Source organism: Arvicola amphibius, chromosome 4 (genome assembly GCF_903992535.2).
Source record: "Arvicola amphibius chromosome 4, mArvAmp1.2, whole genome shotgun sequence".
NCBI lineage: Eukaryota > Metazoa > Chordata > Mammalia > Rodentia > Cricetidae > Arvicola > Arvicola amphibius.
The window spans coordinates 54,917,674-54,937,349 of record NC_052050.1 but is presented as its reverse complement, the minus strand read 5'-3'; the positions used below and the strand labels follow the sequence as shown (position 1 = coordinate 54,937,349).

Below are 19,676 nucleotides of genomic sequence, written 5' to 3'. Positions count from 1 at the left end.
GAAAACAGGATATTCCATGACAAACCCAGATTTAAATAATACATTTCTACAAACCCAATTCTACATAAACTACTAGAAGGAAAACCCTAACCCAAGGAAGCTAACTGCATCCACAAAAACACAGGCAACAGATAACCTCCCACCAGAAAAATCCAAAGAAGGGAAATACACAGACACTACTACCAAAAAATAACAGGAATTGACAACCACTGGTCATTAATATCTCTTAATATCAGTGGAGTCAATTCACCTATAAAAAGACACAGGCTAAGAGAATGGATATGAAAACAGGATCTAGCCTTCTTCTGTATGCAAGAAAGACACCTCAACCTCAAAGATAGACATTACTTCAGAGTAAAGGGTTGGGAAAAGGTTTTCCAATCAAATGGACCTAAGAAACAAGTGGGTGTAGCTATCCTAATATTTCACAAAATAGATTTCAAACTAAAATCAATCAGAAGAGATGGATTAGGATACGTTATACTCATAACAGAAACAATCCATCAAGATGAAGTCTCAATCCTGAACATCTATGCCCCTAATACAATAGCACCCACATATGTAAAAAAAATTATTAAAACTTAAATGGCACATCAAACCCCACACACTAATAGTAAGAGACTTCAATACTCCACTCTTTCCAATGGACAGGTCAACCAGACAGAAACTTAACAGAGAAATAAGAGAACTAACAGATGTGATGAATCAAATGGACTTAACAGACATCTATAAAACATTCCACCCAAACAGGAAAGAATATACCTTCTTCTCAGCATCTCATGAAACCTCTAAAATTGATCACATACTCAGTAACAAAGAAACCTCTACAGATACAAAAAAATTGGAGTAACCCCTTGTGTCTTATCTGATCATCATGGTTTAAAGTTAAAATTTAACAACAACTCTACTCTCATAAAGCCTACAAACTCATAAAAATTGAACAGTAAACTATTGAACCACCCCTGGGTCAATGAAGAAATAAAGAAAGAAATTAAAAACTTCCTAGAATTCAATGAAAATGAAGGCACAACATACCAAAACCTATGGGATACTATGAAAGCAGTGCTAAGAGGAAAGTTCATAGCACTAAGTACCCACATAAAGAAAAGGAGAAAGCTCACTTTCTTTCATTAGTGACTTAACAGCACACCCGAAAGCTCTAGAACAAAAAGAAGCAGACTCATCCAGGAGGAGCAGAAGACAGGAAATATTCAAATTGAGGGCTGAAATCAACAAAATAGAAACAAAGAAAACTACACAAAGAATCAATGAGACAAAGAGCGGGTTCTTTGAAAAAATTAACAAGATAGACAAGCCCTTTTCCAAAATAATCAAAAATCAGAGAGAGAATGTCCAAATTAACAAAATCAGAAATGAAAAGGGGGACATAACAACAGATACAGAGGAAATTCAGAGAATTATTAGGTTATACTGCAAAAACCTGTACTTCACAAAATTGGAAAACATAAAAGAAATGGACAATTTTCTAGATAGATGCCATATACCAACATTAAATTGGGAATCAACCTACCTCAGGATCCAGCAATACCACCATGATCAAAAGTAACTTGGGGAGAAAAGGTTTATTTTAGCTTACAGACTACAATTCATCATTGAGAGAAGCCAAGAGGGGAACTCAAGAAAGGATCTTGAAGCAGAAATCACTGAGAGCCACTTACTAGTTTGTTTTCAGGCTCATGTTGTACTCTCTTTCTGCCATAGCTCAGTTCTACCTGCCTAGAGATGGTGCAGCCCACAATGATCTAGGCCCTCCTATATCAATTATCAATCGAGAAAATGCCCCACAGACATGTCCACCAGTCAGTCTGATAGAGGCAGTTCCTCAATTGAGATTCTCCCTTCTCAGGGGTGTCAAGTTGAAAACCAAGATGATAAAGAGACTCCAGAAAGTAGAATTAACATCACTATGTTGCTGTGGAATCATCCTTTCGTACACTGTGAAGACATGTTGCCCTCATTGTTAGCAGAAAGCTGATTGGCTAATGGCGAGGCAGGAATTTGGGGGCAGAGAGAATGCTGGGGGAGAAGGGCAAAATCAGAGGAGATGTCACGAGATGCAGAGTGAGTAGGACGGGAAGCACAAGCATGAGGTAAATGAGTCATGGGCAACACACAGACGAATACAAATGGGTTAAGTTATAAGAGCTAGTTAAAAACAAGTCGAAACTACCGGTTGAGCATTTATAATTAATAAGAAGTCTCCATGTGGTTATTTGGGGAGTAGTTAGCTGGACAGAAATGTCTGCCTACACTTTGCTAATGATTAGGTCCAGGAGGGAGAAAGAAGTGTCAGGAATGAAACCTGTCACCCCTGTCCCCAATAGAAGGGAGTAAATGACGGCTTCACGTGCTGTGTCAAGAAGAGCAGGGAAGGAAGGTTCTGGTGAGAGTTGGCAGGGAAGAGCAGCTCTGAATGTGCTGACTGGAGGTGCTCTTTAGATGCAAGAGAGAGATGCGGGACGGAGTTCTGAGCAGTCACAGGCCTGGAAGTTGGTGGCCACAGAGAATTGAGAGAAGTCAGATGAAAAGTGTAGAGGGAGCAGGATTCCTCTCGCCTGTAAATGTGTCACAGGCCTGATAGAGACCACGGGGGTGATGGTGACCAAGGCAAGATGACTCCAAAGGGAGTGTGAGCCTCACTGGTAAGAGTCCTGGGAAGCTTTGCTGGCTGGTTGTCCTTGACACCATGAAATTGTCCATACTGACCTCCTTAATGTGCTGTCTCCTGGGTCTGCCTTCAGCAGAAGCATTTTAAAGTCACACTACCAAGGGAAAGCAGGAGGCTATCATACTAAACCACTTCCAGCACCCAGCCCATCTTATGTCCCCCCAGGGAGAGACCATTCCCTCCCTGGATTGCCACTGGCCACTGCCGTGTTTCTCATGGGACAGTTGTCCGGGGAAGGTTTTTAACTACTTAAAAATAACTTGGAACTCAAAGACCTTGAGAGAGTGTTGTTGAATACTGAACACAAAATTTACTGAAGAACTCCGAGCTTTTATAATGGCCCAGGCCCTGTAAGAAAACTTGAGTCTGTTGGTTTAGTCATGTGGGCCACAGCGTGGCGCTTGGCCTTCGGCCTCCACAGATATCCTACCTGTTTGGAGAGAAGTTCTTTACACAGCTGGTAAAGGGTGATGAACTTCCTGGCCAACGACCGGGCTTCAATGAATCCTTCTGCTACCAGCATAATCTCACAGATGAGCTCAAAGTCCGGAACTACCATTGCACAAGGCCTGGATGCAGAGAGACAGAGGCGGAGAAACTGAGTTGAAGGGGAGACTGCAGGGCAAGGGACGCTGGCTGCAATCAGGCAAAGAGCTGTCTTCAAGGGCAAAAGCTCACAGAAAGGCCACTGCAATCATTTCATCTCATGCTTCTGCATCAGGGATGGTTAATTAAGGATGAAGTGATGGGTCCTCCTCCCCAAAATTGTGGATAATATCAGCAGGAGAGGGCTTGGTTGGAGCTACAGCTCAAGTCTCATCATATCTTGGGGGTTAATGGGCCTCAGGCAAGGCAAGGGTTAACACAGCAACTTGTTTAAAATAGGCTAGGAGCTAAGCTTGGAGAATGGAGTCTCTCCCTGGGTGTCTGTTGAAATCAGAGCACTCCCCTGCTCTGCTCCATCTCTGTAAGTTGGGGATGTCTTCCAGATATTCATGGCTTATTTTGTGCTTATTTGTATAAAAAAAATATTTGTTTGCAATGCTAAGGAACAGGTAGGTACCAATTAGCACCATCTTGACACACGATAGCATACATGAAAACACAGAGGATCTGAGATTTTCATCTCTATATAAGAATTTACTGTGGGTTTCCTCTCTCTGGCACTAGTGATACATACATACACATACATACATACATACGTTACGTACATTTAAAATACATATTTTAAATTATATATATAATTTTATATTTATATAATTAAAAATGATTTGTTAAAGCTGTTAATTTATTTGGTATGTTATGGGAACTTACTGATGTTAAATTAAGTGTGTGCATGTATACACACATGCACATACATGCATGTGCCTGGTTATGAACATGTTTGTGGAGGCCAGAAGACAAGCTTGAATGTTGTTCCTCAGAAGCCACCTATCTTGAGACAATGCCTCTCACTGGCTTGAAGCTCAGTGATTTAGGTAGGCTGGCTGGCCAGCAAGCCCCAGAAAGATACCTGCGTCTTTCCCTGCAGTGGAAGGACAGGAGCCTGACACCACACCCATGTTTGGAAAACAAACTGAACACACATCCTTTTTTTTGCATAGCAAGCACTTCACTGGCTGAGTTGTCTCTCTGGCCTATTACCTCTCTTTAATGGCATTTTCCTTGTATTGATAATATTTAGTTTTCAAAATAATTCAAGTACATACTGTCCTTTGAAATGTTTTATATTGCATTCAGAACCGAAGGAGCCACCAAATATTTAGAGTCTCGAAATTATTTGGCAGCCTGAACATGAGGATATCAACAGAATTTAATGCTACTCTGAAAAATTATGCTGCAGAAGGAAGATTAGTAAGCGGCATGGGAAAATATTAATTAATGAAAGCAGTATATTAAACAATATGGCCAGTTCCTAGCTTTGAAAAATAAATGCTAACACAGTATGGGAAGAAGAATGCCAAGTGGTTACAGAATTGCCTCTAGGTAATAGGACTAGACAGGGATGAGCCTAGTCTCTCGGTTCAAATCCCAGCTCTGCTGTTTACTAACCAGGGGCTCCATCTGTCTTCTCAGAGTACATGGAAGAAACTAATAGTATCTACGTCATAGGACTTTTGTGCTATGTAAGTGTAAATAGATGTTCATCTTAATGTTTTAAAAAGGTCTTTCTCAGGACTGGAGAGCTGGGTCTGGTGCTTAAGATCATTTGCTGTTCTGACGAAGGAACTGGGTTTGGTTCCGAGCTCCCACATGGCCACTAACCAGCATCTGTAACCCCAGTCCCAGAGGATACAGTGTCCTCTTCTGGCCTCCATGGGTGGGGCATGCATGTGGCACATATACATACGTGAAGGCAAACTCATGTGCCTCAAATAAAAACAGAAATATCATTCTCATTTTTCCCAACTCTCTTCTAAGAATATAATCTAGATTGCCGGAGCCTGAACGCTTGTAGAACCCTAACATTTTTATGGAAACCCCTAGTGTGATGGGATCGGGAGGTGGAGGTCATGAGAAGGAGGCCTCAGGAGCAGGATGAAGTCCGAAAGCAAGGTGGCTGGCTCCCTGCCACAGCAGAATACCGTGGGGTAGCCATCCTTGCACCTTGGAAGTGAGTCATCCCAGAACTTGACCATCTGGCTCTCTGACCTTGGATTTGGCTTCAAGCACCCTGAGAGGTGCCTATGGTTTAAGTCAGCTAGTCTACAGCCATTTGTTATTTTGATGGCCCGGACTAAGATTTAATTTAGGAAGGAAACATGAGGATTGTTTCCTAGATGGTGATGACTGGCCTGTATCCCTGTCTGTCATACGTACCTTACCTAAGACTCTGGGGAAGCACACAGCCGAAGATGCAGTGTTCTGCTAATGTAGCAATGGTTTTGATGCAAGTAGGCATTGCTTGGGTGAGGACACACCAACCACCGTGTGACACAGACAGCTGCTACAAGAGGAATGCTTTTAAAGGGAGAGGCTGGGCCAGATGTGTGTGGGACAGAGCCACAGTCCCACCACTCAAAAGGCTGAGGCAAACAGGATTACATACATGTCCTGCCCGGGCCAGCCTGGGCTACACAGTGGGGACCAGGCTAGACCTAGATGGGCAGGAAGATGCCTGGCAGCCTGACTGGTCATCACAATGTTGACCCCACCTCCCCTGGAGAGCGCACTGCACCTGGCTGCCAAATGAGACAAACAGTATTGTCAAGCTTGCCATTGTCATGCTTGCCACTCTCTCTCCTAGGAAAAGGGTTAATGAGAGAAAGATCCAAAAGCAGGAGACACTTTTCAGTTTTCTCCTTGTTGGGCCAACTTCTCTTGTCTGAAAAAATAATGCAAACTCTAGCTTTTGCTAGGAAAGACGTTTGCGTTTTCTGTATATGTATGTGTGTGTGTGTGTGTATATATATATATATATATATATATATATATATATATATATATATATAAACATTGCCATATGCAAGGGTGACAAGGGTGAAATAAAAGAGGTGTTTCTACGTGTCTTTACCAGGATGTAATCTGACACTGAGCTTTTTAGAAAGTAATTTGGCAATGTGTATCAAAAGCCTTAAAAATGTTCCTGCTCGTTAACTCCGTAATTCCTCTCTGGGAAGCCAGCCAAACAAAATAATCATGCATACAGAAAAAAGATTTATATACAAAAAATGTACATTACAGAATTATGTTTGAATTTATTTTAAATGCTAGAAACACTCTTAATATTCAGACACGGAGGGCTAGTTAATTACACCATGGACCATGGACTTGATAAAAAAAAAATATGTAGCCACGGAATGAGATTTATAAAAAAAAATCCAATAGAAAAAATATTTATGATAGGCTAGGGGATTAAAAATAAATAATAAATTTGTGTACAAGTCACAAATGTACATTGGAAATACACAAAATAAAATTAATGTGTGCATACATAATTGAATGAGCCACAATCAGGCAAAGATGCTTTTTCTGATGCTACCATTATAGTAAAAGCAGAACTTTCAAAATCTACTATTTTATTTAAAACTTTTTGTACATTTTGTGAAATCTATCACACACATATTTTGATCATGCCCCCCCCCCCAGTACAACAGGACTGACACACATATGAACTCACAGAGACTGTGGCACACCTGCACAGGTTCAAGCCAGACTGGGCCCCACCATGGAGAGAGTGAAGCAGACACAGAGCCCCACACAAAACCAAGAGGCTCTTTACAACTGATACCAGACAACCAAGGGAAAGCCAGTTTTTTCCAATGGAGTGTCAATGGGGAAAAAAACCCTATTTTTTAAATGTTGCAAATTTCCTCTATTATAAACCACATTTTCAGAAGAAAAATATGAGAAACTCTCCTCTCTGTGGAGTTGGTGTGTGGAGACATACTGCCACTCACCTGAAGAGGGCCTTGAGGTTCTCTGGCAGTTCTGTGCGGCCAGCATAGCCAGGGTTCATGGTGATGAAGATACCCACAGAAGGATCCAGGCTGATCTCCTCCCCAAGGAAGCTGAACCTCTGCTTCCTGTCTCTGATGGCATCCTGGATGCTTTTCACCTGGTGAGGGGAGGAACAGTAGCTAAAGCTGAAAATCCAGACATGACACAGGCAAATTGTCCTGTGGCCCCTTGCATTGAAGGACAGGCACGGAGCCTGCATCCTGGAGTCTTTGCTGGTGGGCACCAAAGATGAGTCTAAGAGAAATCTGGCTGCCCACATCAACATTCGGCACACCATGACTACTCAGATGGGAGTGGGCAGGACACAGGTGATTTTTTCATTTGGAATCTGGGTTCCTTGTAGTGGTGCCTAAAATACCACTAATGCTAGTGTGTGTGTGGGGGGGGTGAGAGAGAGAGAGAGAGAGAGAGAGAGAGAGAGAGAGAGAGAGAGAGAGAGAGAGAGAGAGAGAGAGAGAGATTGAGAGAGGGGGGTGTGCTGGGGATCAAGCTCAGGGGCCTTGCACATGCCCTGGGCCTTATTCCTATCCCTGAGTATTTTTGATGCATGGAAAGTCATTCAGCCCTCATCAAGAAAGCTGGAGGGAACACGTCAACCCATCGCCCCCACTTCACTATGCCAAAACAGAAGCATAGAGAGTGAAGTGATTTCCCCAGCCGCAGCGCCCCTCTCCGAGGCAGCAGGATTCGAATCCATGCCCAGGGATTCTTGAGTATGTGCTCTTGGCCCCTGCACCATGAGAATGCCAGCACCTGAAACCCAGACTTGTTTTAAGGATAATGAAATCCATAGAAAGAAAAAAAAAGCAGCAGTAAGCTTTTGAATGTGAACATTGTTCCCGCAGCTGTGTTTGTCTCGGCCAGAGCCACCCCCCCCCATTCTCTCCCCAGATTGCATGTCCAGAGTGACATTATGAGCAGGTGGAGTTTGAATGACACTTCCCTCACAGATTGGAGGGTTCAGACTGTGAGAAGGGGTGGCATGAGTCAGAATGGCACAGGTAAGCCGAGACTTGAAAGGGGGGCATCTCTGAAGAGATGCCATGTCCTAAATGCCTCTGGTGAAGCCGGAGGACTGTATTAGCTGAAACCTTAAAGTACTGATTAAGCCCAAATCTTCAGGAGAGCTGAGCAGCTCTGGACAGGAAGGCAGACACATTGATACCAGCCTCACAGGGTTTGCAAGAGGTTAGGACTGGGCCGCTCCTGATAAACAGGTCAGCCTGGGACCTGTTGGTATTTACAGCTCTGAGGCTGCAGGGGAACCGACCTGAAGATGGAAACTTGTATCCCCAAAGTTCATTTCTGTCTTATAAATCCCCTCAGCCCCATACTTCCCCACACAGACTGTGGCTTTTCATTGTTCTGATTAACCGGCTTCTGTAGAGGCCAATCTCCTCTTTCTATTGTTTCCACATCACCTCCATCAATCCTGATCTAACTACTGTGACCTGGTCGGAGCTCGGTTCTGAGTTAACAAGATCTTACAGTCGTGAGAAAGGGGACAGAAATGGAACTCAGCTGTGTATATTTTTCACATTCTGCTTTGAGATAAATGCAAAACTGATCAGTCATAGTATAGAAGAAGACAAAAGACACACACCATCAGGCTGGCTTTGCTCAGCTAGACCCCCACAATGCCTCTGGCAATTCCTAGGCCCATGTGGTTCCTGGAAGCAGAACCTGAAGCTGGCTGGGATGAGGGCAGCGTTTTAAATGAGCCTCAAGCATGCCTGTCAACTATGGCTGCTAGAAAAGCCAAGGGTAGCCCAGTTCTTCCAAGAGCTGTGGAGGATTAGTGTGTGTGTGTGTGTGTGTGTGTGTGTGTGTGTGTGTGTGTGTGTGCGTGCGTGCAGTTGGGACAGAAAGCAAAGGGGACAATATTGCCAGGATATGTGACAGTTCTGCAATTAGGATTCAGCTCTTCTGCAGTGAAGTTCTAATGACTGAATGTATTTGAGCTCACAGCAATTAGTGGGAACCTGAGACTTCTCTCCGTGCAGAATACCAATGCCAGCCAGGCAGAGCCAGCCACCAGCACCCTGCATGCTGGCCACCCAGGCAGAACTCTGCTGATTCACACCAGGCGCACAGTCCAGCCCTGCTAGCCTTGCTAGCCTCACTATCTGCAAGTTAGGTGGCTTGTGGAAGCTGTTTGCTTCCTTCCTCCCCAGTCCTTAAATCTGTATAATACACAGATCACTTCCTCAGCTAGGGCCAGGGAGGCAAGTTTAATTAGTGCTTACAATATGTTGTGCTACCTTTGGGCAAAGGCCAAAGCTGGAGCCTAGGACCCTCCTGCTGTTCCTTCTGACTCAGCACTCCCTACCCAAACACTGGAGCCCAGAAAGCCCACACTCAGCAGGAATTTATGACGTACTTTGGATCGGAGGCATCTGTGCTTTTGTGTAAAATTCTGTAGGGGGGCTCTTGAGAGACATAACCAAGCAGGCTGGGGGATGTGGGCGATGCTGGAGCCTCTGTGCTGTCAGGTGTTTCTCTTGGCCTGACACCACTGGCTATGACTCCCTTACTGCTGCTGCAGCAACTGAGATCCTTGGGACCAACCACAGGGATGTGATGGTAATCAGGATCCAAGGGGCCTGGATGAAGACCAGAGGGTGGAGGACGCCAAAGAGGATCCAGGTGCACAGGAAAGGTGAGGATCAAATGCTTGGAGGCCGCCGAGGCAACTGTGTGCACACAATCTCTAAAGCGGCCTCACTTCCGGAGATTTTTAAAGCCATCAGGAATGATGATCACGATGATAAAACATATCTATTTTTTTTTAAAGCACGTGACCAGTACCAAGAACTATTCTGAACATTCTACAGGAAGCTTCCCACTCAGTTCACTGGAGACTGAGATGGGTAATCTTAGGTCCTAAGTTCATAGAGGAGGAAGTGAGGCAGAAGGTGGTTAAGAAACCATTCTGTTTAAAAGTTAGCATCCGGGGAAACTGAGGGAGGGATGACTACACAATGTACTGTTTTTGAAACTTGTCTATGAATCTAAAATTGGCTCAAAATAAAAAGTTAACAGAAAAAAAAGAGTGTGGTGAAAATGAACGTTGGCCAGGTGGGGCAGGTCAAGTCTTAAAACCAAGCAGGCTGGAAGCAAAGCATGCATGCATAGTCACCTAACCGAGAAGGAACATGGCACTGGTCGAGCATGACATCATCAGGCTCAGGCTGACAACAGGTAACGGATAATATGTCCCTACATATTCTGAGGAGAACCAACCAGGCAGTTCGGTTATTATATGACGACCACAATGAGTGACCACTAGGATGCTATGGTGTCATTTAGGTGATGGTGTCTTCAAGATTTGTTTGTATTTATGGATACATCATTTGTTCTGCTCTGAAAACAATGTTTATTATACATTAGAAACATTTCCCACAAAACAAGGCAAGAAGGTCCTATTGCCCATTAAAGAAACAGGAATGTAGCTGCAGAGAAACCCTGTCTCAAAAAACCAAAAAAAAACCAAAACAAAAAAAAAAAAAAAAAAAACCAGGAATGTAAAGCTGTGGAGATGCTATGGTTCTAAGCTGGAGATTGCTTTCACCCATTCCCCATGGGTGTATTTGACATCCAGAGACATTCTTGCAGCAAGGAGGTAAGGAGGCTGCAGGCATCTAGTAGGCTAATATTCAACAGGGCACAGGCTAAACCTTTTCAAAAGACCTATCCTGGAAGCTGGCCCTCTCAGATGGTTCTGCCCTGTGTCCCCCACTCAGGCCTGGACTCTCTCATAGTGAATGATGTATGCAAATTGTCTTGTCTTTTTTTTTTTTTTTTTTTGCAGGTGATGCAGTTTAAGGAGTTCAGAGGCTAACCCAATCTGTAAGAATGTTCAGGGTTTGTAGCCCCTTCTCCTGTCATTCTCTTATGACACCTTTGCTCGGATACCATGTATCACTAAAAGCCTGTTCAGATTCCACAATAACAGTAAGCTGGAGCCTGTGGCCTTCAGCAAGTACAACCAGATCACCACTTTGAACATTGTGTACCAGTTCTGTGTTCTTTTAGAGGCAGCTCCTCTACAAAGGGTACAACTTGGGACATTCTCTTGGCTCTGAGACTGGAACATTTGTTCCTTGCCTGGAGTCCTTGGAACCATGCTGTAAGTCCCTTGCTAATACAGCTTCTGAATTTTATTTATTTATTTGGGAAAGGGTCTCACTATGGAGTTCAGGCTGACCTCGAACTCATAGTCTTAGCTGGGATTTTAGGGGTTTGCTGTCGTGCCTGACTTAGATCTGCTGTGCAGCTGTTTCATGCCTCAGGCCCGCCCCTGCCTGTGCCTATATCACATGTAGTGGGGCCACCAAAGAATATGGGGGGAGGTCAGGGGTTATAGGTCCAAGATGGCGAGTTGTTACCTTGGTGGGATGTTTCCCAAGGCTCAGATAATCCAAGGTCTAGAGAGCTGACTGAGCCAGCGATGAGGAGATTCTGAGAAGAACTAAGTAGTATAAATGCTTTTTTAAAAATAGCGAGTAATTTCTCTCGCAATTGTCACAGTGAGGACTTTCCCAAATGGGCATGCAATTCTGCTTGACCAACCTGACAGAGACATGAAAACATCCAGCAATGGAAACACTGGGAGCATAATCACTTCTACAGAAGTTCCTGGGATGGGAAGCGCAGAAGGGTGAGGAGAGGGAGGGCGACAGAGAACTGTCAGCAGCTGGCGCGGCTCCGAAACCAATATGCCAGCCAGGATTACTGTGTGAATAATTAAGCACAATTTTCTCCTTGGATGCTTATATGATTTTAAATGTTACCAGCTCCAGTTCTGCCTGAACTGTTGTCAGGCCACTTCCTCCCGACTGTCTTTCATCGGTGTGTCCCTAGACCAGAATGTGGCAGCATCAGAGAGTTCCGAGCTGAACTGACTTTACTCAATTCTAGGAGCAAAGGGAGCCCTGTCTTAGTACCTGTTCACATAAGGTTATTCCGTTTTCTGACTCCTGAGAAGTGGACAGCAGCTGGTGGGCACCCTCTCACCGGCTAGGGAATGGTTAGGATTGGTAAGATAACCCGTGGATGGCTCAGCCGAGGACAAGTGAAGGTATAGTACAGACCTGGGAAAGGAAGGTGTGGACTTTTACCCCTATCCCATGGGTCATAGCCATCAATTTCCAGCTATTTCCTGTGGTGTTAAAATGACAGCGATAGCAGTCATCCTATTGCCACACTACCACCCTCATCACCACCACCGCTGTAATCACATGCCCTCATCACTGCCATTATCCTTATTGTGTTCATCATCACCACCACCACCACCTCCATCACCACCATCACTGCCACCACCGCCACCACCACCACCGCAACCACCATCACCACCACCTCCACCATCACCACCACCACCTCCATCACCACCACCGCTGTAATCACATGTCCTCATCATCATCAGTATCATTCCCACCCTTACCATCACCACCACCACCATAAACTCTACCATCCTCATCATCATTCCCACCACCACTGCCATCTGCCTCATTGCTAGCACTACCACTAAAACATTACCACCTTCATCGTCACCATCATTACTATCATCACCGGGGCCATGCTCATCCTCATCGGGTACACCACTACCACCACCACCACCACCACCACCACCACCACCACCACCACCACCAACACCATCACTGCCACCACCGCCACCACCACCACCGCAACCGCCATCACCACCACTGCCACCATCACTACCTCCACCACCACCACAACCACCACCACCATCACCACCACCATCACCACCACCACCACCACAACCACCACCACCGCCATCACCACCACCACCACCATCACCACCACCACCATCACCACCATCACCACCACCACCACCTCCACCACCACCACCGCTGCCGCCATCACCACCACCACCATCACCACCACCACCATCACCACCACCACCACCGCTGCCGCCATCACCACCACTGCCACCACCACTGCCGCTGCTGCCATCACCACCACCATTACCGCTGCCGCCATCATAATTGATCCTCATCACCACTTTCATTAGCATTAGCATCACCACTAATACGACCTCCAAAATCAATACCAAGTTTGTCATTACCTTCATTGCTACCACTACAAACACCACCACCATCACCGACAGTGCCACTACCATTGCATTATCACCAGTTATCACCATCATCATCATCATTACCATGACTGCTACCAGTATCATCACCCCTAACACTTGAGCACCTATCATCTGTAGATCTTTGATTTAAATGTTTTAGATATTAACTCATTAAAAAAAAATAATTGTTATAATGGAAGAACTGTGGTTAGCTCAAGGAGCTCTCTGTGGAACATGCTGAGAAAACTGCCTTGAGACACACACGGGGATAGCTTGGGGCAAGCCCCTAACATTAACCATCACCCTGAGACACCCATCAATGGAATTGTGCGTAATGAGTGGTTCTGGACATCAGTGGAATCGGGAACAGCTGGTAAGAACAAGAGACATCCCTTAAACGCTGTGGCAAGCAGCCAGAGGAGAAGGCACAGAAGTCACGAACGTAGAGATGAGAGGAAGACATACAGGTAAGTGGAAATAACAGGACGGCGGGGAAGGGGATTAGAAGACAGGGGCTGACAGCATGGGAAGTAGGAAGAGCAGCTCCGAGTACACGGAGGAAACGGAGCCATTTTTCCAGTGGGCTCCAGGGAAAAGACAACTTCTTCCCAGATTTTCAGAGCCACCTGTGGGCTGGAGCCAGGGCTCTGAGCAGGGTTTGCTTGCTCTACACCAGCTACTCAGGAAGGAAGGAAGGAAGGAAGGAAGGAAGGAAGGAAGGAATCCCCACAGTGCACAGAGAGATTCTACAGCACTGTTCCTGGCTCCAGGCTGTGATGTGACTACCCAAGTATGGAAAGATCCAGAAGACATGCTCGCTTTCTGCTGGGGTGGGGACATGGTTTTGGCTTGTCTCCAGGGGTTCATATATTGAACTAAATCCTCATTATGAGACACTGAGAGGGTGGGAACTTGATCCAGCTATGGTGTCTAGATTCTTTTGGGAGGTGGCTATGTTTAGACAAGGTCATTGGGTAGGGTTCATGATTGGATCCTGTGGTTTGACAGCCAGAAGTCATTGCCAGATGTGTGTCTTTGAAAGTTCAGGAGTGTGAGCCAAAAAAAGAGAAAAGAAAATAAAAAAGAAAAGAAAAGAAAAAGAAAAACCATTTTCTTTATATGCAGTATGACTTCTGGCATTTTATTATAATCATAGAAAAAGACTAACATAATTTCCTGCAAAATATGACTATTCAGTTTCAGTTTAGGTAACACCAGACTCCCATCTCTACAAGGAAGAGGTGTGTCGATAGATGTTTAACCATTGACATTCCACAGAGACAAGGTCTTTATGTGTTAGTGCCCTGAACTGTATGTTTGCGGAGGAACAGTTTTGGGGATTAACCTGGGATCTTATGCCTGCTAGGCAAATACTCTACCATTGGTCCATATCCCCAGCTCCAGGTTCTTGATGGAAATACATCCTCCCTAGGCCCTGTCAAGTCATGCCAATTCAAGACCACAGAAATTTCCATCATCAACTCACCAAGCCAAGGCAGATCACGACGTCATGGCAAGGGAGTGTTTAGGCTACTGCTCAGGCCTCACTTCCCCCACCGTCACTAACTCCTGCTGAAAAGAGCAAATCTCAGGGAGGGGAAACCGTGCCTTGCTCTGGGGAATCTTGGCTAAGGAACAGCTGGGACAAGGGCCAGTGTTTGTGGAGCAGCCTTGGCCAGACAAGAGAGCACAAAGGACTGAGTAACCACTGTGAAGCAGGCAAGTGAAGGGCCCTGCGAGCCTCCTGACGGCCCCTGGCTCCCAGTGACAGCTGAAGCCCAAGGGTGGGATGCTATGAAACAGCAGCTGGTATGGGGTCTACCATGTTCCAAGCCTGCAGTTGCTTCAGCGCTGTGCTTGGAGCTCCGCATTTAGCCTCCAGTGACGGGGACAGCATGCTGGATGAGAGGGGTGACATCTGGAGGTTATGTAGACAGAGGCTGGCTCCTGGCAGGGCACATAATCTAGGGGAGGGGACAATGCTGCCTTGGCCAGTTTCTCCCACATGGGTGACCCGCTTGATGTTCCATCCCACCCCTGTGCTGCCAGCCCTCCCTCCACGCCATGCTCTTGCCAAAGAAAAGAAAGAAACTCGGCCCAGTCGAGTATTTGCCTTATTGAGACTGAAAGAATTGCACAGATTTGCAGGGATGACTTCCGCCTCTCCCTTTCACATTCCTCTCCCCAATCCTCTTCCCCCCTTCCCCTCTGTTTCTTTCTCTTCCATTCTCTCCTTTTCCTTTCCTTTTCCCTCTCCCTCTTCTTCTCCCTTTCCTTTCTCTTCTCTTTATCTCCCTCTTTTCCCTTAAATAATTCTATCTGCATAACGCTTTGGAAATAAGCTGAAAGGGAGGAGCCTGCCACTGTGTTTGACTGTATGGTGTGTGGGCACAAACCCGGAACGGTAGGCACAGCACTGACCACTCACCTCACTGCATTCAGTGCTCTACAGAGGCTTTGCCTTGGGGAAGTAGGGTGGAAGAGGATGGCTGCAGCCAGTTAACCTTTGGTGGGGGAAAGAGGATGCTCAGCCTACAGGGAGGGGCAGAGGAAAAGGGCCTGGCGAAGGAGATGCAAGGGTACAGGAGCCTTTGCAGCTCGATGAGGATGCCCAGGAAAGTCCTCTGCCTTGATCTCAGGCAAGGATTGTTCCTTTACGCAGCTCTTTAAAACCGCTGCCACACACAGGCTAACTCTCCGTTGGAGTCCTCGGGATTCCCTGTTACCTGCACCAGAAGGCATTTATATCCATTTTTATTAGGTTTGAGCTTGCTTTTCTGACAATTCATATGTGTATTTTGATGATGTGGATGGAAAGGCAGTGTTCAAATCCTACCCTTGTCACTTTGCAACACTGTGCCTTGGGCAAGTTCTTTTTCTTCCCTGCTATGTTTTCTCCATATAAAGTAGTAGTTATACCAGAAGAACCGCCAGAGGATGCGGGGCGGTGAGTGAAGACTGTCTGGTACAACAGACTTAGCAAAGGAATCCACCCTCTGCTTACTCTCCTCTTTCTTCTCTCTCCTCTCTTTGTCTATGGGTCCTTGACCCCAATCCAAACCCTCTCCAGACAGCATTTAGGGACTGGTTTTAAGATAACCCCTTTCCAAGTTTTAGTCTACAGAATGGCTATTATGATCACTTCTAGAATGCTGAAAGTGCTCACATCCGTCTCAGAAATTCAAGACATCTCTGCAGGCAGGAATCGTGTCCTTTTCAGCCGTGCACCTCCACTCACTCAAGCCCTGGGACAGGACAGCCTTATACAACAGCGAGTGGATTAGGCAGAGAGATGTGAAACAACTTGCTTCCAGACTTCTACAGCAAATGCGAGAGCTGAAGCTGGATCCCTGGTTTATAGCCCATGTGTGAGATGCTTCTTGGTAGCTGGGATCCGCCTCCTTGGCTGATCTTTTGTGCCCCTCTGTGAAGCACGTAGATAATTTGTGTTCCCGTTTTACACACGGGGGAAGGGATCCTGCTAGATAGAAGAGGATATGCTTTGGTGGGTAATAGAGGAACATTTATTATAAGGATGGAGAAAGGGGGATGAAATGGCAAGAAGAGGGGGAATTGATGTTGAAGAATGAAAACAGCAGGCTGTAGACTCCCACAGGACCAGCCATGCAAACTGCAAGGCTCCCACACCCTCCTCACCCATACCTGTACAGCCACCACCGACAAGACCTCCACAGAGATTCGGTTAAACTCATCAAAACAGCCCCAGGCGCCAGTCTGAGCCAGGCCTTTGTAGATGTTGCCACAGGACTGCAAGCAAAACATACAAGGATTAAATGATGACGCTGTCTCAGAGTCGTGTCCAGAGTCATTTTCCAGCTTCCTTATTAGAAACACATCTGGTCTCCTAAAACTCACATTGTAATTTCAAGAACAAATAAGTTTTCGAAGGTGATGGGCGACAACCCAAGACATGGAATCTAACAAACTTTCCAAGATGATGTTGTAAAAAAAAAAAATCCCTTTAAGATGCCATCAGGGTTTTGTCCTGAGCATTCTGTAACATTTAAAGTCCCAGAAAATGAATAAAAGATAACTCTTCTTAGAGCACATAGACAAATAGGCTTCTGTTCAGGCTCCGGCATATTCTAATGGGAAGTCAATGCCTGTGTCTTCTAGCCATGCCCAGCCACTCAGGTTTCCCAGATGATGGGGAGCTGGAAATGTCAGGGAACTGACAACAGTCATAGAAGCAAACTGTGGGCCAGTCTTCCAAGAGAGAGCAAGAAAGGAATTCCAAAGACAAGAATGTGTTTCTATCCTAAAATGCAAAGGAACTCTGGCATGAGAGGGGAGCTCATGCATCAGCCGTAAGGAGCAGGTTCTGGAGGCCACAGGCTAGGTGGTGCCTCCAAAGGGTTGGTGATACATTTATGGGAGTCCTGACATTTATCCAGGGGTCGTTCTATTTTTATATTTATTTATTTATTTGTCATTGTTGTTTGTTTTTATATCCCAACACCAGTCTCACCTCCCTCCTCTCCTCCCAATCCTTCCTACCTCCCGTCTCCCCCACCTCCACCCTTCCATTCCTCCTCCATTTCTCTTCAGTAAAGCGCAGGCCTCCCATGGATATCAACCAGCCATGGTATATCAAGTTGCAGTAAGACTAGGCACCTCCTCTCCTATTAAGGCTGGACAAGGCAACCTGGTAGAAGAAAAAAGTCCCTAAAGCAGGCAAGAGAGTCAGAGACAGATCCTGCTCCCACTGTTAGGCGTCTCACATTCTTGTGGGACCAGGTTACACAACTGTAATATATATGCAGAGGGCCCTGGTTCTTAATTCAGTCTTTTTGAGCCCCTGTGAGTCCAGCTTAGTTGATTCTGTGGGTTTTCTTGTGGTGTCCTGACCCAGGGGTCATGTTTTAAAAAAAATGATTAGTTGTGTGCATAAGACCCTGTGTTAGATACAAGTCCTTCCAAGAACTTTCAGGAAAATGTTGGCAATAAGGTATACACATAAAAGAGAATTACTGATATTTGTTCCAGTGACTATTGCAGATCATACTGTCACAGAGAGCAGAGAAGAATGGGTCAGGGTATTTCAGTGTGATCAGTGAAGATGGGATGGCAGAACAATCGCACGTTGCAAGAAGTATTTTATGTAACACCAGGTGTTCCTTGAGAAAAGGATTTTGTTGTCAAGACAGCTGGGGAAACACTATATTCCATAACCTACCTTAGCCAAGTTATAAATGTATACTATTGGGCCATGAGGGTAGGTCAGTAGTAGAGCATGCATTAGCCTAAAGGATGAAAGAGTGTCTCTCTGTGTGTCTCTTTCTGTTTCTCTGTTTCTGTCTCTGTCTCTCTGTTTCTCCTTCCCTCCCTCCCTCCTTCTATCTTTCTCCACACACACATGCACATACATGCATACATGTACACACATATACATATAAACACTTTAAATGTCTGCAACAAGATTAATTGGTTACTTGGCTAAGATTCCCTTTTCCTCATGTAATCTCCAATTTTCTTAGAATACACTCCAACAAAATGGGCACAGTGGGAAAACAAAAGGAGGTAGGCAGATACCTGAGTGCCTAGCTCCCAGAACAAGGTACTTCTGAATACACTCTGCAGTGCTTGTTCGTGTCTGTGTGATAAGGGGAGGGGAGGCTTTCCAGGAGGGTGAAAGATTATGGAAGAAAAATGAACAAAATAACGATGTGCCCAGAGAAAAGCAAAAGTACCATTTGGGATGGAAAATTGATTACTAAAGAAAGTCTTAGTAACAGAAAGCCCTGAATTATTACAAGGAGTCTTTAGGGGTTTACATGAGCGACGATGATTAAGGCAACATTTTGTCAGCCTCAGTCAGACATCTACCTAGGCAAGGTTGGATGTAGGGCAGAGCTTAAAGAGGGAGGGAAAATACATCCCACGTCGTATTAAACCCCAGAATGCTCAAACGCATGTGGAAAATATGAACAAAGGAGAATCAAGAAGATCAGCAGTTGCCAGGAGCAGAGGCAGTGTGAGGGTGGAGAAACTACTATGTGTGGTACTGTGACATTGGGTAGATGACATTTTAGACTTTCCTAAACCTGTAGAACTTTATATCAATGTTCTTCCAAGCAGTGAGTCCCAATATAGTCTTGGATTTTAGTTTGGAACAGCATATTGGCACGGTCTATGCTACACTGACCTATTGTCTTAGCTCGTGTTACTATTGCTGTGATGGAAGTAATACCATGCCCAACAGCAAATCGGGGAGAAAGGGGCTTATTTGGCTTATACTTTCTCATCACTGTTTAGCGTCAGAGGAAGGCAGGACAGGAACTCAAGCACATTAGGAAACTGGAGGCAGGAATGGATGTAGTGGCCATGAGGAGTATTGCTTATGGGCTTGCTCTCATGGCTTGCACAGCCTGCTTTCCCAGGGGTGGCCCCACCCACAATGGGCTAAGC

At 45.4% G+C, this 19,676-nt stretch overlaps 1 protein-coding gene across 1 annotated transcript in view; it reads right to left on the bottom strand.

Moving 5' to 3' along the window:
* Window positions 1-19,676, bottom strand: part of Dnah9 (dynein axonemal heavy chain 9) — a 342,434-nt gene that overhangs the window by 211,850 nt on the left and 110,908 nt on the right. The window contains exons 28-30 of the mRNA XM_038324554.1: window positions 16,911-17,015; window positions 7,090-7,247; window positions 3,120-3,258 (exon numbers count right to left, since the gene is read on the bottom strand). Of these exons, the coding sequence (XP_038180482.1) occupies window positions 3,120-3,258; window positions 7,090-7,247; window positions 16,911-17,015 (402 nt within the window). The remainder of the gene's footprint in view (window positions 1-3,119; window positions 3,259-7,089; window positions 7,248-16,910; window positions 17,016-19,676) is intronic.